The 27,376-nt window shown below is 37.7% G+C and overlaps 3 protein-coding genes and 1 pseudogene across 3 annotated transcripts in view; 3 read left to right on the top strand and 1 right to left on the bottom strand.

Moving 5' to 3' along the window:
* The window catches only part of REL (REL proto-oncogene, NF-kB subunit), a 428,703-nt gene that overhangs the window by 136,871 nt on the left and 264,456 nt on the right, over positions 1–27,376 (top strand). The window lies entirely within an intron of this gene.
* PEX13 (peroxisomal biogenesis factor 13) lies at positions 58–27,376 on the top strand. The gene is made up of 4 exons (XM_066378202.1): positions 58–187; positions 16,639–17,333; positions 22,276–22,401; positions 24,434–27,376. Exons 1-4 carry the CDS (start codon positions 96–98, stop codon positions 24,730–24,732), a joined length of 1,212 nt encoding a protein of 403 aa, XP_066234299.1. The 5' UTR covers positions 58–95; the 3' UTR covers positions 24,733–27,376.
* Positions 67–27,376, top strand: part of SANBR (SANT and BTB domain regulator of CSR) — a 108,792-nt gene continuing 81,482 nt past the window's right edge. The window contains exon 1 of the mRNA XM_066378195.1: positions 67–187. The gene's annotated coding sequence lies outside the window, so the exon portion shown is untranslated. The remainder of the gene's footprint in view (positions 188–27,376) is intronic.
* LOC136397414 (large ribosomal subunit protein eL8 pseudogene) lies at positions 3,192–9,445 on the bottom strand (annotated as a pseudogene).

The following is a 27,376-nucleotide window of genomic DNA, read 5'->3' as shown; positions in this document are numbered from 1 at the left end:
GGTGTTCTGCCGGTCGTGCCTAGAGCACGAGCCGCTGGTGCACCCCGCCCGGGAGAGTCCCAGAGCTCAGCGGCAGCAGATCGGCGGCGGAGGAGATGGCGTCCCAGCCGCCGCCTCCCCCGAAACCCTGGGAGACCCGCCGAATTCCGGGGGCCGGACCAGGACCTGGACCCGGTTCTGCTTTTCAGTGAGTGCGGGATACTTCAGGCCGCGAGTTCGGTGGGCCGGAGCGGGGACTTGGCAGGAGGCGGTTGAGGCCGTTATTGGGGCGAGGTTCCCCTCCCCCCCCCCACGCCCCCCCCCCCCCACTAGGGGCAGTTTCGGTGTCTGCGCGCAGCTTCGGACTCCATGGCCTTTGGGAGCCACGTTCTCCGGGGAGGTCCTGGGTTCCTCTCCGGGTCCCAGGGTTTGGAATAAAAGGGGCGGCTTCCTGCCCCTTTCTGTTTGCAAGACACCGTGACAGTATCGCTTGACCCCTTTTAAAGCGATGGACTTAAAAGATATATTTTTAAAGAAGTGATAGATCTGTTCATCTGTAGCGGATGAGAGTGACATTTGCCCAGCCCCGGCTCGATAGGAGCAAAGTCTCTCTGAAGCTTTTAACAGCCTCGAGGAGCTGGTGACGGCCCAGAAGGGCACTTTTACGCAACTGGACACTTGGCGTTGTTTCGCAGCGTAACTCAGCAGTGTTCTGGGCAGAGATTTGGAGAAGCAACCTGAAAGCGGGACTTCTAAATCTAAGGCCTACGATGGGCTTTGTGGGCTAATAGTGTGTGATTTTTCAGGCCTGTATTTTTGTTTCCGTGTTCGTGTTTTAAATCAGTATTAAATAGATCTATAATTCAAAAAAGAAAGTTAAAATAGAATAAAAGAGAGTTTCACGCCTTGTGTGATTTGTATTGGGTGGATCAGGATTTCTTAATTCAGATGATGAGACTGGAATGTCCCATAACCTAATGCATAAAAGTCCCCAACATACTGGAATGTATTTCTCCTATGCTCTAAAATCTTAAAAACTTTTTATTGAAACGCTAAGATGCTTGAACATAATAGCTATTTAATAATGATAGATACTTAACAAGTAATAAGTTTTAATTACGCTGTTAAACTTGGGTGACACTTTCTGCTACCTTTTTTATGAGTGATTTAAATTATTAAAAATTTAAACTGCTCTTTGGAAGATAGAGGTTTTATTCTTGCATCTGGTAAAGTTCTACTTATGTAAAAATAACCATTTACCATTCTTTTTTCATTGTGAATTATTTTAAATACGTAGAGACTGGTGGGGAGAGGAAGATAATGAATACTTGTGTGTGCATTCACTCCTAGCTTTAAGAAATAAGATTTTGCCAGATTTGCCTCCAATTTTTTAAAAATTAGAGAAACAGATAAACCCTCCCATTCTTCTTTCCTGCAGTAATTACTGTCTATATTTGGAGTTTAGTGTACCCAATAGCTTTTATACTTTAGTACTTAGATTTAGTACTTAGGTGTATGTTTGTGTGTGTGTATTCAAACTGGATCGTTTTTGCAAAATGTATTTCCACTAAATATTATTTTGAAGTTTATCTTGTTCATAGATGTAGTTACAGTTCCTTTTAATTGTTGTAAGATAGTGTATTATAAAAAACAAACTGTTTAGTTGTTCTGTTGTAGGTATTAGAGTATTAGTTGTTAGGTATTAAAAACCGCTGCAATAAACATTGCAGTGCCTTCACCTTCTCCAGATTTCCAAGCGGGGGAGGGCTTTCTAATGTGTTACTAGAAGTGGAATTGCTTGGTGGGTATGCTAATCTTCAAATCCTAACTATTGCCAAGTTTTTCCCCAAAGTGGTTGTATATCAATTTTTACTTTTCACTAGCAAGGTAGTCTGTTTTTCTACATTCTTTGCAGTACTTGATACTGTGGAGTTGTGAAAAATAACTTTCCTCCCCGGCTGGATAGCTCAGTGAATAGAACATCGTACTGGCATGTTGAGGTTACAGGTACGATCCTTGATCAGGGTACATATAAGAAACAACCAATGATTGCACAACTAAATGGAACAAATAAGTAGAACAATTGAGTTAATGCTTCTCCCTCTCCCTCCCATCACTCCCCCACCCCATCACTCCCACCTTTCTCTCTCCTCTATCCCCCCCTCTCGCAAATTGATAGAAAAATTTAAAAAAGAAGTTTTCCTCCTACCTTTTTAAACTCGTGACTGGGCTAATAATCCAATTAACAGAAACCGATTAACAGGAGAAAATGTACAAAATTGATTACAGATGTACATGTTGGGGTGCTATAAGAATATGAGACCCAAAGACACATTGGACAGTTGAGGTTTATATGCCCATTGTGTACTAAGGAGAAGTGGTGGGGGATGTGATTTGTTTGGGACTTTAAAGGGCAAGAAGGCAATTCGTGTGGAGATGTAAAAACAAATGTTTGGTAAATGTTTGCTGGGCCATCTTTAACAATAGGATACTGAGAGCACTTTGACTAAATGGGTCTTGCCAGGTTCCTTCCTGTCTATCACACATTAGTTTATATTAGACTATAATTGTCTATGATGATATTTCCCTTCCTGGAGCAGATCCTCTATTAAAATTCCTTTTACCAGTGTTTTTCAATTGTTGGTCCACAAACCTGTCAGAAATTTTGTGCTGGTCAGCGAAAGAGTTAACCACCCCGTGTCATATGAAGATTATAGACCTTGTGATGTTAGTCGAATTTGCTTATACTCAGATTGATTTCTTCCTTAGCGGTCCCTAAAATAATTCTCCTATTTTCACTGGTCCCGAAGTATAAAAAGGTTGAAAACCTCTTTAGGGGCAATTAGGAGGAAGGTCAGAGTTTCTTTCTGAGTCTTCTGTTCCTTAATAACCAGCTTAAAAATCAATTATCCCAAAAGACTTACTTTGAAGTGGCAAAATTTTGGTTCATCCCAATGAGTTTTTTTAGTACTGCCAACCTAATGGCTATGAAATATTTCATCTTTAAGTTATACTTCTCTGATTAATAGTAAAATTGAGCATGTTTTTGAATGTTTATTAAGCCATTTGATGAGTTTTTTTTCTGTTGATTGTTGGGGTTGTTTTTGTTTTTTGTTTTTTTTTCTCCCTCACTTTTTTATTTGCTTTATCTTTACTTACCAGTTTGTAGGAGAAGAAAACTCAATTTGTACAGAAAACTCAACAGTACACACTTATCCCAGCTTGGTGACCAGTTCTTTAGCCTTGGCCTTTTCCAGCTTGGCAATGAGAGCCACCAACTTTGGACCCAGGACATTGCCTCTCCAGTGGTGCCAGATCTCATCATATCTATTATTGTAATTGGTCCAGATAGCTTCCACCAGCTTAGCTAGAGCTCCTTTGTCTTCAGAGTTAAATTGTGTGAAAGTGACAGTAGTACAGGTCTCCTGTGCACTAGATGCCCCAGCCTGGCCACCCCTTGATAATGTAGTAGGAAACCCCCATTTTAAGGCACAGGGCACACAGGAAGACAGCTTGATGGGATCCACATTGTGTGCAGTCTCTACCAGCTGGACCTTCTTGTTCTCTACCAAGGTGGTGACGGTGTTAACCCCTACTTGAAGGACAGGTGGCCTTTTGAGAGGGATGTTTGCTTTGCCAACCAGCAGCTTTTTTTCTCAGCCTGGGCCAACAATTTCTGCTGCTTCTCTTGCTTTCTCTCTGGTCTGTACTGTGGGCCAGCTTCAGCAGTTGAGTAGCAGTTCACGGTGGTCCAAGGCCTGGGTGAACTGGTTAATGTCAAGAGGCACTTTCAAATGTTTATAGAGGATAGCCCTTTGATACTGTGGCCAATGTAGTGGGTAGTTTGACAAAGTGGATGAGGTCCCTTTTGGGCTGGATGTCCTGTCCAATGCCGAAATTTTGGGGCCTTTTTACAGACGGGATTTACTACCTTCTTGGTCTCCTGCTTCTTCATGACAGCAGGGGCTGGGGGCCACCTTCTACCCCCTTAGCCTCTTTCCTTTTAGTGTCTTGGGTAACGAGAGGAGAGTCTTTTAATTTTAATATAGCCAAAATTTTCATATTCTTGGTGTTTTTTGTGTCTTGGTTAAAAAAATAATTCTTTCTCCTCAGATCAGGAAATTTCTTCTCCATGGTTTCTTTTAAATGTTTTGTTTTTCACATTAATGTCTTTATTCCACCTGGAACTGACTTTGCTGTACAAAATCAATATGAAATAGGGAATCTAATTTCTTTCCAGGTACATTACAAATTGTTCCTCTACCATTTATTCATCTATTCTATACTTGTTTATAATGCCATCTAGCTCAGATCAAGTTTTCCTAAATGCATTGTTCTGTTTGGGGGACTTTACGATATATTCTATTGGTCTGCCAATTATGCTAGCACCACACTGTTTTTAAATAAGTTTTGATATTTGGTATGTCAGAGCCTTCACACATTACTATTCTTCAGAATTGCCTTTGTTATGTTTAGCCTTTATTGAAAGATTTATTGGATTTTTATTAGAACTTTATGGGAACTTTTATTTAATGATTAAGTCCTTCCATCTGTGAATATTATTTAAAGTAAGTTGGTGAGGATTTTGACCTTATTTGTCTTAAATAATGTTTGTAGTCATCTCCGTGAAATCCTTTCTCATCTTTTATAAGGTAAAGATATTATATCCAGCATAATGCTGACTTAATTTGTTCTGATGGTTTAGTAATAATTCTCTTGTGTTTCAATTAGACAGTCTTTTTCTTCTTTTGTTTAGTTACTGATTTTAAAATGTTTTGTTTTGTTTTATTTTTTAAATTCATTTATTCAGTTTAGAGGAGACAGAGACAGAGAGAAGGGAGGAGGAGCAGGAAGCATCAACTTCCATATGTGCCCTGACCAGGCAAGCCCAGGGTTTCGAACCAGTGACCTCAGCACTACAGGTCGACGCTTGATCCACTGCGCCACCACGGGCCAGGCCTAGTTATTGATTTTAGAGAGAAAGAAAGGGGCGAGGTACAAGAAGCATTGACTCGTAGTAGTTGCTTCTCATATATTCCCTGACCAGACAAACCCAGAGTTTCGAACCAGCGACCTTAGCACTCCAGGTCAATGCTTCATTTTTATTTTCATATGTAATTTTATTTTAATATGAAAATGTTTATTTTATCAGTTAACTTTCTACTGTTGAATCATCTTTACATTTCTCTATGAACTCTGCTTAGTTGTGATTATTTTGTAAAATACAATGCTGGATTCTGTTCTGATATTTTAAGATCTGTGCATAATGTTCCTAGGTGAAGTTGGCCTACACTTTTATTTCTCTGTACTATCATACTTTTCTGGTTTTGTATGGAAGTTTTGTAACTTACAGAAATTTTTCTGTTGAGTCTAATTTTTATTCCTCTTGTAGATAGACAGTCTTTTCCTTAGCAGCCTTTAAGATTTTACCTGATACTTTGATCCTCTGCAGCTTTATTACACTATGAGGGTAGGAGTATGCAGACATACATATGTACATTTCTGTTTGTTCCACCTGCTGAGTAACTACAGTGTTCATGATCCATACCCACAGTGTTCAGTCTGAGGATACATATTTTCTTAAGTCAGGAAAATTCTTACCAGTTATATCTTTAAATATTATTTGAGCACTATTCTTTCCCATATCTTTTTCTGGAACTCTTATTGAACATTGTATCAGAAATAGATTCTACTGCAAGTAACAATATCTGACTTACTGTGCTTTGGACTATAAAGATATTTATGATCACCCTGGCCAGATGTCTGTTGGTTAGGGCCCTGGTCGGCAAACTGCGGCTCGCGAGCCACATGTGGCTCTGGCTCCTTGAGTGTGGCTCTTCCACAAAATACCACATGCGGACGCTACCTCGATAAGGTATGTACCTACCTATATATATATAGTTTAAATTTAAACTATAAAAAATTTGGCGCTCTTGCCTGACCTGTGGTGGTGCAGTGGATAAAGTGTCAACCTGGAAATGCCAAGGTTGCTGGTTCAAAACCCTGGGCTTGCCTGGTCAAGGCACATATGGGAGTTGATGCTTTCTGCTCCTTCCCCCTTCTCTCTCTCTCTCTCTCTCTCTCTCCCCTCTCTATAATGAATAAATAAAACCTTTATTAAAAAAAAAGATTGGCTCTCAAAAGAAATTTCAATCGTTGTACTGTTGGTATTTGGCTCTGTTGACTAATGAGTTTGCCGACCACTGGGGCATCTTTCCCAAAGCACAGAGGTTGCCGGTTCGATCCCTGGTCAGGGCGCATATAGGAACAGATTGATGTTTCTGTCTCTCTCTTGCTTCCTCCCTTTCTCTCTCTAAAAATCAATAAAATGAACATTTTTAATGGTATTTATTGCTTAGTTAACAAGAATTGTAGAGATCTGTAAAGTCAACATTATCAAGGAATCTACATTTTTCTTGATGGATTTATTTATTTAGTTAGTTAGTTAGTTATTTTTGTCAGCTTTCTAACAGTTTTGGCCATCTCTATCTTATCCTCACTCCTAATAAAGGAATCTTTTTTTCCTCTTGCTGCTTTCAAGATTTTCTCTGTTTTTGGTTTTCACCAGGTATACTTTGTTGAGCCTCACTGTGGTTTTCTTTTGTTATTTTGGGTGGGATTCATAGAGATACTTGAATCTGATTTGATGTCTTTGATTAATTTCAGAAAAATCTCAGCCATTATCTCTATAAATATTGCTTCTGCCCATCATCTTTTCACTCCTTGAACTTCAATTACATATATGCTCTATATTTCAAGCTACATCCTATCTTATACTCTTTTTGTATGTATCTTTTTGTTACTCATGCTTTATTCTAGGTATTTTCTTTTGAATTCTCTTCTAGTTCACTGATATTTTTCTTTCAGGGTATCTACTCTGGTATTAAACTAGTCATTGAGTTTATGGTTTCAGGTGTTTGATTTTTCTTTAGTTTTAGAATTTCCATTTGGTTGTTCTTTATAGTTTCTATTTGCTGCTGAAAAATCACAATCTTGTCTTTTTTCCTTGAATATATTGATCATAATTGTTTAAAGACTGTACCTAATAACTCCATTATTTATTTCCCCTATGAATCTCTTTGTATTGCCTGATGTTGCTCTTTTTTTTAACATGTAATTTTGTCCTCACATAAGCCTAATTCTCTTTTTTTTTTTAAATGAAAGTTGGACATTGTATATAGACAATATAAAACAATTTGAGGCCTAGGATAGTATTGTCCTCAAGTGAGTTTTACTCTGGACAGACACCTTGGGCCCCTAGCAATTTAGGATCATTTGAATCCAGTCAAGAACTGAGCTTTGTTGAGCCCTGGCCCGGTGGCTCAGTGAATAAAGCGTCATCCTGCACACTGAGGTAGCAGGTTGGATCCCCCGTCAGGGCACATATTTGAAGCAGTCAGTGAGTACACAATTAAATGAAATAACGAAGTGAACAACAAATTGATGCTTCTCTGTCTTCCTCTCTCTCTCTTTTTCTCTCTCTTTTCCCCTCTGCCTTCTCCTCTCTCTATCTTTCCCTTCCCCCTCCTCCTCTCAAATCAATGGAAGACAATTTCAGTACAAATCTTAAGCATGATGTCCACAGCCACAGGGGTTATTCTTGCAACTTTGAGGCAAGAAAAAAACCCTACGGAACAGAGTGGAAATATACAACTCGGGGAATTCCACTTCAAGTAATGGCAACCCTAGGTAATCAGACTAACCCTTGCACTGCAATCAACTAGAAAAGCTAGAAAACAAGATAGAAAATTATCTGTTCAAAGCATAAGAGAACAATGCACTGAGGAATTCTGGAGCCAAGATCCAGGAAAAAGAGAAAACCCAGAGAGCCCACGTTGACATATTTCTCAAGGGACAAGGGCCAATTCTGGAAGAGATGGCTGATAAAATGAAAAGCTACACAGCAGTTTTAATAAGATTCCTTGGGCTAGAAAGACAAAAACTAGAGTTCAGAACCCTCAAAGAACCAGCCCAATGTGAACCCTCACACTTGAGACTGGAACCTTAAAGGGCCATATGCTAGTAGTACGGATAGGAGGTTTATAGGAAATAGGCTAATTCTTGTAGGAACTGAAACCACAGTTTCAGATAAGCTCAATTCTCTCTGTCCCTGTCTGACCTTCTCCCCCCCCCAAAAAAAGAACAAAATAAACCAAGCAGAAACAGACTCATAAATGCAGAAAACAGTTTTGAGGATTGCCAGATGGGAGGGAGATTGGGGGCTGGGTGAAAAAGTGAAGGGATTAAGAAGTACAAGTTGATAGTTACAAAACAGTTATGGGGACATGATCTACTGCGTAAAGAATACAGTATAGTCAATAATATTGTAACAACTATGTATGGAACCAGGTAGGTAATATTAACTGAAAAATTTAATTAGAAAATTAGAATAATAAAAAAAGATGCTATCATCAACCATCAAGAAAATTAAATCAGAACCACAGTGAGGTACCACTTTGCATCCACTAGAATGAATATATCAAAAGGATAGGTAATAATTGGCAAAAATGTGAAGAAATACAGAACCTTCATGCACTACTGGTAGGAATGTAAAATGGTACAGTTACTTTGGAAAACAATCTGGCAGTTCTGCAGAAATTTAAATAGAGTTACCATATGACCCAGCAATTCCATGCATCGTTATATATACCCAAGAGTTATGAAAGTATATGTCCACACAAAAACTTATACATAAATTTTTATAATGGCATTAGTTATAATAGTAAGTGGAAACAATCCACATAATGTAATTGAGCAATAAAAGGGAATGAAGTGCTGATGCATGCTGCAATATGGATAAACTTTCAAAACATGCTAAGTGAAATAAGCCAGTCACAAAATGCTATGTACTGTATGATTCCATTCAGTGCTTCAGTACTTGCAGGTTCTGTATATATTTGTAAATTCACCTACTCACTAAAATATATTACTAACCCCAAAATCATTACTCATTGTACTTTTATGATCGTTTGCAGACATACTTAGAGTGGTAAAGGATAGGAGTCATCTCTTAGCTGAGGTCGACAAAACAGCACTCTGGCTTCTTGTTTCAACTTTCATAGTGTAAACAGGGGTCCTTTTCACAATTTACTTAGTGCCAGATTTTTTACATTTTTGTTGGTGATTTTGTTGTAAAATGGCTAAGCATAGTGCTGAAGTGCTGTCTAGTGTTCCTGGGAAGCATTGTGTTTCCCAGGAGCAATGATTCCATATATGCTAATTTAGTATTTGCAGTAACTTTATAGAATATAACTGTAGCAAATAGTAAAAATTGACTGGCCTGACCAGGCAGTGGCACAGTGGATGGAGTGTCAGCTTGGGACACTGTGGGCCCAGATTTGATGCCCCAGGCTAGCTGATTTGAGCGCAGCTCTAGTGCAGGCTCATCTGTCTTGACCACGGGCTCAGCAGCTTGAGCATGGGAATGCGGCTTGGGTATGGGATAGGGATATGGACATGAGCCCATGGTTGCTGGCCAGAGCCCAAAGTTTGCTAGCTTGAAGCCCAAGATCGCTGGCTTGAGACCAGGGTCACTGATTCGGCTGGAGCCCCTGGTTAAGGCACGTGTGGGAAAGCAGTCAGTGAACAACTAAGGTGCCACAACTATGAATTGATGCTTCTCACCTCTCTCCCTTCCTTTCTGTCTGTCCCTCTCTCGAGGGGGGGGGGGGGGGGGGAGACTGTACATCAAATGCCCAGAATAGACAGAGTATTAGTTGCCTAGGATTGGGGTTAGAGCAAGAAATGGGGAGTAACTGCTAATGATTATGGGATTTTGGGGGGGGATAATAAAAAATATCCTGGAGCCTGACCAGGCAGTGGCGCTGTGGATAGAGCATTGGACTGGGACGCAGAGGACCTAGGTTTTAAACCCTGAGGTCGCCGGCTTGAGCACGGGCTCATCTGGTTTGAGCAAGGCTCACCAGCTTGAGCCCAAGGTCGCTGGCTTGAGCAAGGGATGACTCGGTCTGCTGTAGCTCCCTGTCACCTCCCTACCCCCACCTTGGTCAAGGCACTTATGCGAAAGCAAGCAATGAGCAATTAAGGTGCCGCAAAGAAAAATTGATGCTTCTCATCTCTCCCTGCCTGTCTGTCCCTATCTGTCCCTTTCTCTGTCTTTGTCTCACACACAAAAAAAAATCGTGGAATTACAAAAATGAAAAATCATTGCATTTTAAACTTTAAATGGGTGAATTTTATCTCAATAAAACTGTAAGTAAAAAATTTGAGGCCCTGGCTGGTTGGCTCAGCGGTGGAGCGTCGGCCTGGCGTGCGGGGGACCCGGGTTCGATTCCCGGCCAGGGCACATGGGAGAGAATGTGCTTCTCCGCCCCCACCCCCTCCTTCCTCTCTGTCTCTGTCTTCCCCTCCCGCAGCCAAGGCTCCATTGGAGCGGGGATGGCCCGGGCACTGGGGATGGCTCCTTGGCCTCTGCCCCGGGCGCTGGAGTGGCTCTGGTCGCGGCAGAGTGACGCCCCAGAGGGGCAGAGCATTGCCTCCTGGTGGGCGTGCTGGGTGGATCCCGGTCGGGCGCATGCGGGAGTCTGTCTGACTGTCTCTCCCTGTTTCCAGCTTCAGAAAAATACAAAAAAAAAAAAAAAAAAATTGAGGGTAACGGATATGTTTTGAATATCGGTTGAATAATGATATAGAATTTTAAATTTTCAAAAATGGAAAAATGGTATGGCTTGTACGAAATATCTTCGTTTTTAGAAAATGCCATGATGAAGTATTTAGGAGTAATGTATCAAGTCTAAAAGTTCATTTCAAATGGTTTAAGCATTTTTAAGACTAGAGAGGGAAAGAGAGCAAATGTGGCAAAACAATAGCAGTTGATGAATCTAGATAGAGGATATAGGGATATTTATTTTACTTTCTTTTTTTCTCTTTCTTTTTAAGAGGCTGGCAGGCAAAGAGACAGACTCCTGCATGAGCCTTAACCGGATCCACTCAGCAAGCCTCCTACTGGGTGCTGCTCTGCCCATCTGGGGCCACTGCTCCATTGCTCAGTGGAAGAGACTTCTTGCACATTTAGCATTGAGAATACATCTTTTGTTCTAATTTATTGGCCTGTTTAGTTTTTGTTTAGCTGGTTAGAAAGCAGGACTGTATACATGGATACTAAATATATTTGTGTATGCCATAAATAGACAGCATTAAAACCAGAGAAGAGTAAAAGGAAAACTCTTATTTTTTTCTTATTAAAAATTCACATTTAATCCTCTATAATTTTTAAAGTAATATATTCATTGCAATTTATGAAATAATACCAAGGTATATAAAGAAAAATAATCTATTAATAATATAAAATAGTATGTATATTAAATATTCACTAATGACAGACTCCAGTAGTGTTTATAACAGTACCTATTATGTATATGCTAAGCATTATAGTAGAAAATAGAGAAACAAGGAATACTCATACCTTTGAGGAGTTCACCTTGTGGAAGAGGCGGACATGAAAACAAATGGACAAAGAATTGCAAAAATGACTTCTGATGATGGCATAATAGGTAATTTAGAAAAAATATATCTTACTAAGGACAAGTAGAAAAGCTAAGCAGAATACAAAAATATCTACTTACTTAAAGGCATTATAGAGCAAATAAAAAGATAAAGATTTATAAAATACAGATCCAGAAAAGATGGAAATCCACAAAGATGAGCATGGCATTTTGAAAACACTTTTCCGATAAGAGCTTCTGCTGGTTCCAGAGTAAGCAGCTTAGATAATAAAAGCTAGTCATATATCATTTTTTACACTCTTGGAGCATGTTGGGGTTTTGAGATCCTTTAAAAGAAAGTGCTGATAAATTACCCAAACTTTGTTTAGCCCTGAGAAAATACATCTAGATATGAGGTTATAAAAGAAGTAGACAGTGCCCTGGCCGGTCAGCTCAGTGGTAGAGCATTGGCCTGACGTGCAGGAGTCCCAGGTTCAATTCCTAGCCAGAGCACACAGGTGAAGCGCCCATCTGCTTCTCCACCTCCTTCCTCTCTGTCTCTCTCTTCTCCTCCCGCAGCCAAGGCTCCATTGGAGCAAAGTTGGCCCGGGTGCTGGGGGTGGCTCCTTGGCCTCTGCTTCAGGCGCTAGAATGGCTCTGGTTGCAACAGAACAATGCCCCAGATGGGCAGAGCATCGCCCCCTGGTGGGCATGCCAGGTGGATCCCAGTCGGGCGCATGCGGGAGTCTGTCTGACTGCCTCCCTGTTTCCAACTTCAGAAAAATACAAAAAAAAAAAAAAAAAAGAAGTAGACAGACCTTTATAGGAGCAGAAGCCTAACTTCAATTTATTGTAATTCCTGAAATTAGATTAAGGACATCATGGATTATATAAGGTCTACCGGAAAGTTCTGTCCGTTTCTATCACAACAAGTTTCGACACGTAAGCACATGTTTATTTGGCGCATGTGTGCCTCTCTATTTTTATCACTTAATGTATACATACTGACGTAGCAAATTAACTAAAACAAAGTTGATTCACATTAGTCTTATGTGTGAAGCGATAGTGTACCCATGTTTTTGTCCTTACAAAATTTTTTGAAGGGCAAAAAATTCAAAAATGAAGAAGATATCAAACAAGCACTGGTTCAATTTTTCGCATCAAAAGATAAAACATTTTTCAAAAATGGGATATAGCCCGCTGTTGGGTGCTGACTTCAGGGAGGGGCGAAAAAAAAAATGGGATATACAAATTGCCCTCATGCTTGCAAGAAATCATTAATAATGGCAATTATATTATTTAATAAAGTTTATTGACGGTAAGAAAAATTTGTATTTTGTTTTATTCCAAAAACAGACAGAACTTTCCGGTAGACCTTATATATAGTAGCCTAGTAACCTGCCTGAAGCAAACTAGAGGATACTTCGGAAAACAATACCTACACCAAAACACATCTGGAGGAAAACATCATCCAGAGTCTCAAATTATTGCTACATCTCATATATATGTCTGACGCACAAGCAAAATCAAACAGTCAGACCCAGGAGGATATTAGATAACATAAATGGAAACCGATGACAACAGATGAAAAAAACAGATTCATAGGGACTCCAGGTAATGGAGTTACCAAGGAGACTTTAACTATGTTTAATATGTTGAAGGCAATAGAAAAAAAGATAAGGAATTTCCAAAACAAAAAAAGTGCAATAACCAAAATTAAGAACTCAACAACAGATTACACAATGATACATAGAGATTTAATGACTTAGAACAGTGCTACTTGAAGTGTATTCTAGAGCTGAGAACCTGTGGACTGGCTGCTGTTTTTCAGCCTATGTTTAACAGTCTACAACAAAATAATGAAACTTGTGCCAGAATGTAAAGCAGCATTGACACTGACTGAGCACAGTGTTTAGTTCAACTGGCAACTTTTTGATAGCAAAACTTTCTCTGTGAAGAAAGAATTTGTGGATTTACATCATGGTGTAAGCTCCTTATTTGGTGGATTGGCCTTTTGAATAGAAGTGACTAAAGGATAGTTGGGAAGAAAATATTCAGAATGAAGCACAAGAGACAAAACAGAACATAAAGAAAGGAAGGGAAGAGATTGAGGGGATGAAGTAAGGTATAATTTACAAGTAGAAAAAATGAATAGTCTTATAATTATTAAAGCAATGCTTCTCAAAAATATTTATTTTAATGGCCAATACTTTTACAAAATATAGTAAAAATATCACAGCAATGTCAAATTACTTAAACACTTAATCTCATGTTCTGTACTTTTCTTATTATAGATTGGTACAAATGGTTCATAAACTAGCACTGGTCCACGTCATATTTTAAGTAGCATAGTACTAAAGAAATTGAATTCATTATTAAAATCCTTTCCAGGCAGGCCCATATGACTTCACTGGTAAATGTTACAAACTTTAAAAAATATATATTGATTGATTTCTTTTAGAGAGAGAGGAAAGGTGAGAAAGAGAGAGAAACATTGATTTGTTGTTCCATTTATGTATTCATTGGTTGATTGTTTTTAAGCAAGAGAGGAACAGACAGGGACAGACTTGCTGGAAGGGGAGAGATGAGAAGCATCAGTTCTTCTTTGCTTCATCTTAGTTGTTCTTTGATTGCTTTCTCATATGTGCCTTGACCAGGGAACTCCAGCAAAGTGAGTGACCCTTTGCTCAAGCCATTGACCTTGCATTCAGGCCAAGGACCTTGGGCTTCAAGCCAGCGACCATGGTGTTGTGTCTATGATTCCACGCTCAAGCCAGTGACCCCGTGCTCAAGCTGGTGAGCCGCGCTCAAGCCAGATGAGCCCATGCTTAAGCTCGCAACCTTTGGGTTTCAAACCTGGGTCCTCAGCATCCCAGGCTGATGCTCTGTCCACTGCGCCACCACCTGGTCAGGCCATCAGTTGATTCTTGTATGTGCCCTAACCGGGGATCAAACCTGCAAACTTGGGGTATCACGATGATGCTCTAACTAGCTAAGCTACCTGGCCAGGGCCAATTTTTTTTCCCCATTGATTTGAGAGAGAGATGCATGAACTCATTGTTCATTCCTCTTAGTTCTGTTTTTAGTTGTGCACTCATTGATTGCTTCTCATAAGTGTCTGGACCAGGGATTGACCTCATGACCTTCACACACCCTGCGATGCTTTATCCACTGCACCTGACCAGGGCCCAATTCTATAAACTTTTAAGGAAGAAATAAACATACAAACTTTTGTAGGAAATAGAAAATAAGGAAATACTCCTCAATTCTTTATAAGGGACCAGTTTTACCTTGATATCTAAATCTAACAAAGACAATAAAAGCAAATTAGGACATTTTCACTTATGAAAATAGATACAAAAATGTCTTCAACAAAATATTAGCAAACCAAATTAGGAATATATCGTGACTATTTAGTTTTACTTCAGGAATATAGGTTGACTTTAGCATTTGAGAATTAATATAATTTATCATATTAAGAGAATAAAGGAGAAAAGTAATTATCTTGATAGACACTGAGAAATTATTTGATAAAGTTTAATGTTTATTCATGGTAAAAAAAAAAAATATCTTGGCCTGACCTGTGGTGGTGCAGTGGATCAAGTGTCAACCTGGAATGCTGAGGTCACCAGTTTAGAACCCTGTGCTTGCTTGGTCAGGGCACATATGGGAGTTGATGCTTCCTGATACTCCCCCCCTTCTCTCTTTCTAAAAGTGAATAAATAAAAAAATTTTAAAAAACTCTTAGCAAATATAAATGGAAAAGGGACTACTAAATTTACAACAGACCTACAGCAAACATAATATGTAAGGTGACCTGTTGAAAACTTTGAGATCAGGAACGAGACAAGGATGCCTGCTGTCATTACTATTCAAGATTATACTTCATGTCCTAGATGCAGCTTTAAATAATCAAAGCTGTAAGAATTGAAAAGAAATAAACCTATCAATATTTATACACAATATGACTGCAAATCCTTCAGGTTCTAGAAAAATCTATGAGAAGAATCCAAAACAAATGACTAGATACAGGGACTATATTTTTTCAAATCAATTACTTCTACACAACAGTAACAAAGTGAAGTTTTAGAAAGCTACCATGTAACAAAATCAAAAATCAAAAAAATATAGCCCTGGCCAGAAAGCTCAATTGGTTAGAGTATCGTCCTGAAGCACAGAGGTTGCCTGTTCGATCCCCAGTCAGGGCACATACAGGAGCTGACTGATATTCCAGACACATACTCTCTCTCTCTCTCTCTCTCTCTCTCTCTCTCTCTCTCTCTTTAAAAGCAATACAAGAAACATTTATTTAAATAATTAAAATATATACATATAAAATACAGGACTAAATCTAAAGAAAGACTTCCATATAGAAAATTATAAAACATTATTGAAAGTCAATAAAGCTATTTTTAGAACTACTTTTGAGAAAAATCTTTAAAAGACCTAAATAAATGAGGCATATATTATATTTGTGGGTTGAAACTCTCAATACTATAAAAATGTTAATTACCTCAAATTAACCTGCAGATTTAGTGTAATCCCAGACAGAATTTCAATATGGTTTTTTGGGGGGAGAATTATAGAACATTATGTTCTGATTCTAAAATGTATACAGAAATGCAAAGGGTCAAATAGCCAAGACACTCTTGAAGATGAAGAACATTGTAACAGGACTTGTTTTATTGTATATTAAGATCTATTATAAAACTATAGTAATTATGATGCCATTTAGGTACAAGGATGGAAAATGTTTAGCAACCAATCCTGAGGAAATGGACAAGTGTCTTAAAAAGAAACTACAAATTGAAGGTAGTACTAATAATGGCAGCCTAAGTAAATGAGAAAATAGAGTTCATTCAGCTATCTTAACGCATTTTGTCTTAATACTGAAATTCTAAGCAACTGGATATTGGAGACTTAAAAGTTTTTTCTTGATTTTAGAAGAGATGAAGGAGGGGGGAGAAAGAAAAGAGAGAAACGTTGTTGTTCCATTTATTGGTTGATTCTTGCATGTGCCTTGACTGGGGATCCAACCCCATAACATTGGTATACTTGCCACACTTTAACCAGCTGAACTACCCAGCCAGGACAAGACTATTTTTTACTCTCAAGGTATCTTCAGTAGAATCTCATAACATTAATGTTTAATAGTTCATTTGAATTTAATCTATTGTGTATTTAAGTTACTATTTTGAATCTCTTTTGGTTTTAGATCTGCTGATTTGGGTCCTACTTTATTGACAAGACCTGGACAACCAACACTTACCAGAGTGCCCCCACCTATTATTCCAAGGCCAGCACAGCAGACAGGAAGTGGCAGTGTGAACACTTACAGACCTGCTTATAGCACATTTTCTTCCGGATATGGTGCCTATGGAAATTCATTTTATGGAAGTTATAGCCCTTATAGTTATGGATATAATGGGTTAAACTATAACCGCCTCCGTTTAGATGATCTTCCCCCTAGTAGATTTGTTCAGCAAGCTGAAGAAAGCAGCAGAGGTGCATTTCAGTCCATTGAAAGTATTGTACATGCATTTGCCTCTGTCAGCATGATGATGGATGCTACCTTTTCAGCTGTGTATAACAGTTTTAGGGCTGTATTGGATGTAGCAAATCATTTTTCCCGATTAAAAATACACTTTACAAAGGTTTTTTCAGCTTTTGCATTAGTTAGGACTATACGATATCTTTATAGACGGTTACAGTGGATGATAGGTTTAAGAAGAGGCTCTGAAAATGAGGATCTATGGGCGGAAAGTGAAAGAACTGTGGCTTGCCTTGGTGCTGAGGACAGAGCAGCCAACTCAGCAAAATCTTGGCCAATATTCTTGTTCTTTGCTGTTATCCTTGGTGGTCCTTACCTCATCTGGAAACTGCTGTCTACCCACAGTGATGAAATAACAGGTAAGAGTAAGAGAATAGGTTCAGAAACCACGTAACAACCTTAAATTTCAGGAATGTATTTGTTAAATAACATTTTTTAATTTATTTGTATTTTGATCCAGTTGTATTTTTAGTTAAGAACTTCAAAACTGGAAGAGAAATACATAGCAAAAACAGGCTTGTTGACTTGTTCATTGTTCATTCAGTATAACAGTACACATTACATAACTACTGTTTATAAGGTACTGAGCTTGATGCTGTGCAGTATATAAAGATACATAGGACATAATCCCCCTGTTTTTCTAAAACTTATTGGCAAGAAGGTGGGTAAGACACATATACAGGTAACTGTAATGAGGCAGAAAGAGTGTGGTAAGGAATATAACAGTGGGGGAAAGACAAGATGTATTGGACCTTTTTTAATATGCAAAACACTTTAGATACTTTGTGAATTTTATCTAATTTAATTCTTACAATAACTCTAGGAGATAGGAATTATTTTTTATCTTACAAGTGACAAAACTAAGGTTCAAAGAAGTCACTTGCTCAGGGTCACATCTTTAATAAGGTAGAGCCAGAAACAAAACCAGGCCTGTTTGACTGTTAAGTTCCTATTCTGTCAACTGGTCAGAGAGCTATGTCAATTTAGAAAAGTAAAGCCTGACCTGTGGTGGCACAGTGGATAAAGCGTCAACCTTTAATGCTGAGGTTGCCAGTTCGGAACCCTGGCCTTGCCTGATCAAGGCACATATGGTAGTTAATGCTTCCTGCTCCTCCCCCCTCTTCTCTCTTTTTCTCTCTTCTCTAAAATAAATAATAAATTAGAAAAGTAAAGCTAATTTATTTTTCTATTGGTATCCAAGAAGTGGCATTTAAGTTAGATTTTTGTGTGTATGAGAGAGAGAGACAGAGAGAGGGACAGATAGGGCCAGACAGGAAGGGAGAGAGATGAGAAGCATCAATTCTTTGTTGCAGCTCCTTAGTTGGTCATTGCTTGCTTTCTCATATGTGCCTTGACTGGGAAGGGGGGGCTGCAGCAGAGTAAGTAACCCCTTGCTCAAGCCAGTGACCTTTGGGCTCAATCCAGCAACCATGGGGTCATGTCAATGATCCCACACTCAATCCAGTGACCCCGTGCTCAAGCTAGATGAGCCCACGCTCAAGCAGGCAACCTCAGGCTTTCAAGCCTGGGTTTTCTGCGTCCCAGGCCAGTGCTCTATCCACTGTGCCACTACCTGGTCAGACTTGTTAGATTTTGGAAAGACAGGTAAAATTTCACCAGTTAGATAAGAAAAAAAAGACTGTCAAGCAGATGAAACAGCTTGAAAAAACGTACATAGGCAGGAAATATATTTTTGTTCAACAGCTATCCTATAGTGTAGAATAAAGGGATAATAAATAAGGCTGAGAAAGAGGTTGAAGATCTAATAATGGAAGATCTTAATCTTCATTTAGTAAGGAAAGGTTGTTTTTTTTTTGTTTTGTGTGTTTTTTAAGCAGTTTTATGACATATATATAAACAGTGTTCTAAAGAGGTCAGTCTGTCTCAAGTGTTTTATATACAGCTAGTGCTCGACTTACGACCACGATTGGTTCTGACAGACCAGTCGTAACACGATTTGGTCGTAAGTTGAGTAGGCTATATGTACCGTACTGTGAAAGTCATATTTTATCATAATTTTCTTTCATTATTGTTATATATTATAATTTTCTTGTTCATTTTATGCCATTTGTATCATCTCTACACCATTTTGTTTCTTATTTTTACATTCATCAGGTTAAGTAAAACACTGCATTACCAGTACAACTGGTTTAATATTTGCAAAGATAATTTCCTCTTGGTAGACATCTTGGGAGGGGTTTGATGAAAAATATCCAAGACACAAAACATAAATTGCTGTACCAAGTCTGGGATACAGTTGAAATGGTGCACACGGAGATGGTAGTGCTGCTGGAAGCTGGTCCGCACTGTTGTATGCCCAGCTGGGCAACGCTTGCACTGCCAGATGTGGAGCAGTCGTGGCTAGTGATTGTGGTTGTAAAGTCGAATGGTTGTAAGTCAATCAATATTTGTAGATCAGTGCAGATTAAAACAGGTTGAAATTGGTTGGAAAGATTTATAGGAATTTTGGGTTGTGGTTACCTTTGTATTCCCAAAAGCTAACAACCTGCTTGGAACATAAAAGTCATTCATTAGTATTTATTAATTTGGGGGCATTAGTTAGATGTTTTTATATTTGACTGGATGAAAAATAATAAAAACTTGAACTAGGGTGCATGAAAAGCAGGATAGGTATTCAGGGGTCTTCAGGTTATGACAGTCTCGACATACGACATTTCGAAATTACGATGCTCACTCCCATAAAATCTTTAAAAAATTGAGACATGAGTGATTTGACTTACGCCAATCGTAGTCAGTTGTACTTACTACATGGGTGAACTAGTTTGGTTGCACTCAGCAGAAGGATACGCAGTAATACGGCGTATGAGTGAGGGAGTTGGCATCCCCCAGTACACTTACCTACTCCATTTTGGACTGGTAAAAGTGCAAGTGTTCCATTTGTGTTAGGCTAGGGTGTGTTCAACCTATACCGAAATTCAGGTTACATCACTGTCGTAGGAATGAAACTGTGTCATAACCTGAGGACCCCTCTGTAATGGAGTCAACAAATTTAGTTACTGGCTAAAGGGGGTACATATAGAAAAGGAGTAATCAAAATGCCCTATACCCTTATATTTATATTTGTGTCATTCTAGAAATACCTTATTTCCCCATGTATAAAACTCCTCTGCCCCGAAAAATTTGGGGTCTAAAAACTGGTGTCTTATACAGTGATTGTAGATTTTTTTAACTTGCATTTCCCACTTTTTTGCACTTGTTTTTGCGCTCATTGTCGAAGACAGTGATTTGTCATCAGACACAGATGAGGACAAGCTAATGGATGGGAGTTTTGATGAGTTGTATGAATTTTATGATGAATAAAATTTGAGTTTGACCAGGCAGTGGTGCAGTGGATAGAGTGTCAGACTGGGATGCGGAGAACCCAGTTCAAGGTCCCAAGGTCGCCAGCTTGAGCGTGGGCTCATCTGGTTTGAGCAAAGCTCATCAGCTTGGACCTAAGGTCGCTGGCTCGAGCAAGGGATTACTCGGTCTGCTGAGGGCCCACGGTCAAGGCACGTATGAGAAAGCAAGCAATGAACAACTAAGGTGTCGCAGTGCGCAACAAAAAACTAATGATTGATGTTTCTCATCTCTCCATTCCTGTCTATCCCTCTCTCTGACTCTCTGTCTCTGTAAAAAAAAAAAAAATGATTTCAATAACTTTATGTAATGCATTCTTTTTTTTTTCAAATTTCAGACTCCAAAATTAAGGTGCATCTTATACATGTGTGTGTCTTATATATGGAGAAATACAGTAAATGTTTTATTCATTAAGTCAATATTTTTGAGGCCTAGTATATGCCAGACATAGTTCTAGGAGCTTGGGATATATCAGTGAATAAAACATTTTAAAAATCCCTGCCCTTGTGACTATCTAGTCTGGGGAGACAGCACTAAGCAAGTAAAATATATACAGTTGATCTTTGAACAACATGGGTTTTGAATTTCGAGATCCATTTATATGCTGATTTTTTTTCAATCAATACAATCATCCGTTTGTATCTTCAGGTTTCGAATCCATGAATTCAACCAACTGTGGATCAAAAACTATTTTCTCATTCCCAACCATGGATGAAAATTACTGTTTTTCATTTATTGTTAGTCAAATTTGCAGATACAAGGGCCAACTGTAGAGTCAAAAGATAATACATGAACTTTGGACTGCATGTTGGTTAATCCTAACCCCTGTGTTGTTCAAGGGTCACCTGTAGAAGTAAGAAGGTAATAAGTGCCATAGGAAAAATAATTAAAGCAGAGAAGAGTGTTGCAGAACCAGAGTAAGGAAGTGGGGTTACAATACTACACCAGTCAGGAAAGGCTGCTTTTAAGAAGGTAAGAGATTAGGCCCTGCAGCTATTTGACGAAAGTATTTAAGGTATAGGGAACAGCAAAAGTGCAATGGTATTTAAGTGGTAGTGTGCCTGACCTGTCATGTGAAGAGTGAGGAGCCCGATGGGAAAGGAGCAAAGTCAGAGTAGGAGGAGATGAAGGAGGGAAGAGTACAGTGTTTTGGGACCTCCATACAAATGCAAAGGAAATTTCCATATTTCAAAGTCCATTGAACTATGCAGCTGAGAAGTTTACACTTAATGTTCACTTGGAAGTGATTAATCTCTAATGATGTGGTAAAAGTTAATACAAAAGAAGAATTTAACAATTCTATTTGTCTTCTAATGGATGAATATTAATTCATCATTTAATTTAAAATCACAAGTTCAGTAGATTGATATCAGGATTTGTCAGTACCTATCTGTGTCAAAAAACATTCAAAGATGAAATACCTCAGATCTCAATATGAATAAGCATAAACAAATAAACTTGATATGATATGATAGGAAGCACTACATTTGAACCCCAAAATATCATTCTACCTCCCAAAATCCCATTCTTCTCAGTAGTAGACCTATATTATAAAAAAAAACCTCAAATTTTTTTACATTTTAAGTTTTGTCAAAAAATTTCTCTCGTTATATGAGAATCTTCAATTTGCCTCATGACTGACTGCAAAGCCTAAAATATTTACTTTCTGACCCTTTATAGAAAAACAATTTGCCAGCCTCTGGCTTAAAATAAGGGAGCTAGAATTTTGAGCTTGAAGAAGAAGGAAAAGTTCATAATAGATATCCTAGTGAACATACTGTTGATTTTATTTACATCATCTTAATTATAGAATTTATTTGAGGGAGTGCCTCTTCTTGGCAAATAAATTTATGCAGTTTGTAAACCATAGCCAGTGAAATATTTTCATTTTTCTTTTTTAAGTATTACTGACCTAATCTTAATTCTTAATTTGGTTTATAGACAACACCAACTGGGCAAGTGGTGAGGATGACCATGTAGTTGCTAGAGCAGAATATGATTTTGCTGCCGTATCTGAAGAAGAAATTTCTTTCCGTGCTGGTGATATGCTAAACTTAGCTCTCAAAGGTAACAAAACATGAATAATTTGAAATTATCTGTGAAGTTTTAGACTTTGTAAATGTAGTTTTAAAAACTGCAACAAAAGATATTGGTTATTGTTAGTTGACTCAGAAGTAGTTACTAGGATTTCTGTTTCATATCTGTTTAGAACTTTCAGATCTGGGTGGTAGGGACAAGTGCCCCAACAAAGTTGTTTCAATAATATTTCACTGAGATAAGGAAAGAGTTTGTTTCTAACTCTGTTAATCCTCACAAAAAACAGGTAAACACTAAGTATAATAAATCCAGCACACCAAAGAAATTAACTAGTGTCATTTAAATATCCCTTTCCTTTGATTGCTGGGGTTGTTATTGCTTCCCTTTTTACTTGAATAATGTTTACTTCAGAAAGTTCAACACAAATATCTTAAGAATTACTGTCATGAAGTATTTGGACCAGGCCATTAACCATTTTTAATGGCTCCAGGCAAAATGGCTTTTTTCAACTATCCCAGGAATGATGATCAGAATTTTTGTTGATTTACAAAAAAGATCTATTCTATTTGTGAGGATTCAGGTTTGCTACAGTCACATTGTTGGTAAAGATACTACTAATAATAACCACTATCCTTTATAGAATACTTACTAAGTATGAGGTACTATACTTTACATATTTTATTTAACTCTTAATAATGCTGTGAAGTGCAAACTGTTATTATATTGTCCCTGTTTTAGGAATCAGAAAGCAAAAACTCAGAATTCTGAGTAAATTATCCAGTATCACAAAACTAAGATGAGTGGAACTGCACTATGAACTAACGTTTATCTGACTTTGGAACCTGTACTTTTAACCACTTTAGCTGTTTTCTGTGTGATTTATTAATACAACTTTTAGCCTATAAATGCTTTTAGTCGTTCTTTACATAAGAAAAAAATACCTTCAATGTTCATATCAGTACTTAATATGTATATTAAAAATTTTGGATCAAATTTGCTAAATCTCTGCCACATTCCTTCATATACAAACTCTTGGCTTCTGGGCATTCGTTATATTCGTTTTCTCTGAAAATCACACCTTACTATATTGGATTTCAAAATAATTTCTTTATAAGATTTATTTTTAGAGATAGGACCAATACAGATAATTAGTTTAAATTAATCTAGAATAAAGATTTCTTTCAATTGCATTATAATAACTCAGAAAACATGTTATAGCTCAGATTATTCTTCTGTGAATATTCCTCTAACACTTTAGTTTTGCTTCTTTGTTTTCTTCCATTGCTCAAGTGTAAAGTACTATATTTGCACATTTAGAACAAAATCAGTGACAGATATGGTTGATTTGTTTTTTCTTATTCTATAGCATATTAAACATTAAAATGATACATTATTCCTAAATTATAATGTTGAAGTAAAACTCTAACAGTAAAACAGCTTTTTAAAGATATGGATAAAGTAGGGAGAATACCAGATGCAAAATTGAATATATAGAACAATCTTTCCTACTTTAAGCTTAGGTTATTGCCTTTAATGTTTTGTCATATGGTTAGAGATAACAGAGTTTTTAATTTTTGCCCATTTTGAATTAAAATTAACATTCACTGTTTTCAGGATTGTTCATCACAATCACATAGAATGACTTTTATATATATTTTGACCAAAAGTATGTAAAGAAAGCTGGCTCGTGTGAAAGTATGCATTTATTTACTATGCTTATTACCCCATGACTTATCCTATTGAGAAGAATTGAGAAATTCATTTACCAAATTCTGATTTAAAATATGAAAGACTGATGTTAGTTTTCAGCAGATATAAACTGTATGCTCTTCAAGCTTGAAAAAATATTGAGTATAAAATGTATAAATTATAAGAAGGGATCTTAGAACTTTTAAGCCTGTCATCATTTGAGGTTGAAAATATGTGAATATTATACTACTTGTTTATATATTTTATTATAAAAGTGTAACACAGATTTTACTTAATACTGTATTTTACCATCAGTTTTCTGTTGGACCTCCAAAGTATGTTGTAATTACAAAGCTGTCTTTTCTTTTATCAGAACAACAACCCAGAGTACGTGGTTGGCTTCTGGCTAGTCTTGATGGTCAAACAACAGGACTTATACCTGCTAATTATATTAAAATTCTTGGTAAAAGAAGAGGTAGAAAAACTCTGGAATCCAGTAAAATTTCCAAGCAGCAACCATCTTTGACCAACACAACACTAATTAAAGGAGCCACAGCTGCTGATTCTTTGGATGAACAGGAAGCTGCCTTTGAATCTGTTTTTGTTGAGACTAGTAAGGTTCCAGTTGCACCTGATTCCACTGGGAAAAGTGGAGATAAACAAGATCTCTGAAATCTTCATGTTTGCCTGCAGTTGAACTATAGAGTACTTGTTAAAAATTACTTCTTACAAAGAAACTATTCTACAATCCAATGAACTCATTTATTAATTGCTATTCCAGGTATTTTGCTGCTAGAAATTGTTCAAGTTGTACACTAGTATGTTGGTCTAGTGACCTGGTTACATTTTACAACTTATTGGACCACAAAAATATTTGTTTCACCTAGATTTTAAGATGATGGAAACTGGTATATTCATCTTATTTAAAACCCTGTGTTTATTGAAGGAGTAAGAGTGATGAACTACAGAATATACTGTTTGCTACAGTTGGGATTGTTAATGTTTTTTAAAATTCTACATTGTCTCAGAATCCTCAGAAATTGAGTGCTAACATATAAGAACAGGAAAAGCTAATTTTTTTACTTTAATTATAGTGAGTAATAAAATTTTTCTGATCTCTATTACAGTCTTGGGTTTATTTTAGGCAATATGTTTTTGCCCAATAACAATTGATACTGTTATCTTTTATTGTATTTTTTAAAATTTATCTTGAAAAGGTCATTAGAAGCATTATGAGATGGTTCTAGAGCAGCGATTTTTAACCTGTGTGCAAATCAGTTGAAATTTTTAAACATGTAATACTTCACTGGGGCACTGACTTTTCCCTTAGAGTGTCATAAAAAAAGTAACAACATGATATGCCAAGATAGCAAGTTTAATCCCCATTTAATCTTAATGGCACATACAAAAATCAAACAACAAATGCATAATAAGTACAACAACAAATCAGTGTTTCTCTCTCTGTCCCTTCCTCTATCTCTCCCTCCTCCATCCATCTTCCCCTTCCTCTCTCTCTCCTTCCCTCCATCTTCTCCTTCTCTCTTTCTCTCTCCAATCAATCAATAAAATTTATTTTTAAAAATGATAACAATAGCCATTTGGTGTGAATGAATCAAAATTATACCTGTTATTTTGTCAGATTGTCAAAAAAGTCATATTTTCATGTGCCGCAGAATTTTAGTAATTGGTGTATGTGTGCCATGAGATTAAAAAGGTTGAAAATCACTGTTCTAGAGTGTTATTTAGCCCTAATTGCTTTTCCTGCTACTAAAAAGGCTGACATTATCTTTCTTACAGATTATTTCCATTTCTTCTGAGGATCAAAAAACTTTTTTTCCTTTACAATAGGACTAGTTTTCATCCTGGATGAATCAGGATATAGGAAAGATCTACTCTCTTTTTCTCCAACCAGGATTCAAGTTCTTTGAATTTGTGCTTAATGGTATAATTCTAACAGTAATGATTTAAAATCTTTTCATAGAGTCTCTGCTTCTAATGTATAATTGCTTCTTAAAAGTCCATATCCAGGCTCTTCATGGAAAATACACATTTTTGGCCCTGGCCAGTTGGCTCAGCAGTAGAGCATCGGCTGGGTGTATGGATGTCCTGGATTCAATTCCCGGTCAGAGCACACAGGAGAAGTGCCCATCTGCTTCTCTACCCTTCCTCTCTCATGTGTGTGTGTGTCTTTCTCTCTCTCTCTTTCTCTCTCTTCCTCTCCTGCAGCCATGGCTCAGATGGTTCGAGCAATTTGGCCCCAGGCTCTGAGGATGGCTCCATGGCCTCTCCTCAGGTGCTGAAATAGCTTCAATTAGAGCAACAGAGAAGTAGCCTCAGAAAGGCAGAGCATCACCCCCTAGTGGGCTTGCTAGGTGGATACCAGTTGGAGTGCATGTGGGAGTCTTATCTCCCTGCCTCCCTGCCTCTCACTTAATAAAAATAAAAAGTATATATATTTTTTTATATTTAGTTTTTACTACTTAAGATTATCAGTAAAATTCTGAATTGCCATATAGCATGTAATAATGGTGGTATTTGACTTGTTTTTTGTTTAATGACTTTAAGTGCAGTTAAATTTCAATATATTGAATATTTTCACAAAATATTTGAAAATTTGCATACATTCTATGATCATACTACGAAATAATACTGTCAGAAACAAAGGTGTACTAGAATATATTCACAGGTATTATTGAAAATTTGCAATATTTTGATAAAGATTTTGATTAGTATTTTATTTTTCTTTTCATAGACTCTATGCTCACCAAATAAATAATTCTAGAACAATTCAGACTAAAACTTATAGGTACCAAGGCCCTGGCTGGTTGGCTCAGTGGTAGAGCATCGGCCCGGCATGTGGAAGTCCCAGGTTCAATTCCCAGCCAGGACTCACATAAGAAGCAACCATCTGCTTCTCCACCCCTCCCCCTCTCCTTCCTCTCTCTCTCTCTCTTCCCCTCCCGCAGCCAAAGCTCCACTGGTGCAAAGTTGGCCTGGGCACTGAGGATGGCTCCATGGCCTCTGCCTCAGGTGCTAGAATGGCTCTGGTTGCAACAGAGCAACGCCTCAGATGGGCAGAGCATCGCCCCCTGGTGGGTATCCCGGGTGGATCCTGGTTGGGCACATGCGGAGGAGTCTGTCTGCCTCCCTGCTTCTCACTTTGGGGGAAATAAATAAATAAATAAATAAATAAAATTTATAGGTACCAAGTATGATATATACTCAGCATAGAATTTTACTAAAGACTTTTTGGGAATTTTTCTTTTGAAATGACAATATAATAAGTAACATATCATTTAAAATAATAGATGTTGAT

This window comes from Saccopteryx leptura, chromosome 3, assembly GCF_036850995.1.
Source record: "Saccopteryx leptura isolate mSacLep1 chromosome 3, mSacLep1_pri_phased_curated, whole genome shotgun sequence".
NCBI classification, from domain to species: domain Eukaryota; kingdom Metazoa; phylum Chordata; class Mammalia; order Chiroptera; family Emballonuridae; genus Saccopteryx; species Saccopteryx leptura.
This window is presented reverse-complemented; position numbering and strand designations above follow the sequence as displayed.

Excerpts from the sequence above, each read along its gene's own strand:
- PEX13 (XM_066378202.1), top strand. The coding sequence starts at position 96 with ATGGCGTCCCAGCCGCCGCCTCCCCCGAAACCCTGGGAGACCCGCCGA. Across the intron at positions 17,334-22,275 it reads CCACAGTGATGAAATAACAG|ACAACACCAACTGGGCAAGT; the intron begins GTAAGAGTAAGA and ends TTTGGTTTATAG. Across the intron at positions 22,402-24,433 it reads GCTAAACTTAGCTCTCAAAG|AACAACAACCCAGAGTACGT; the intron begins GTAACAAAACAT and ends TTCTTTTATCAG.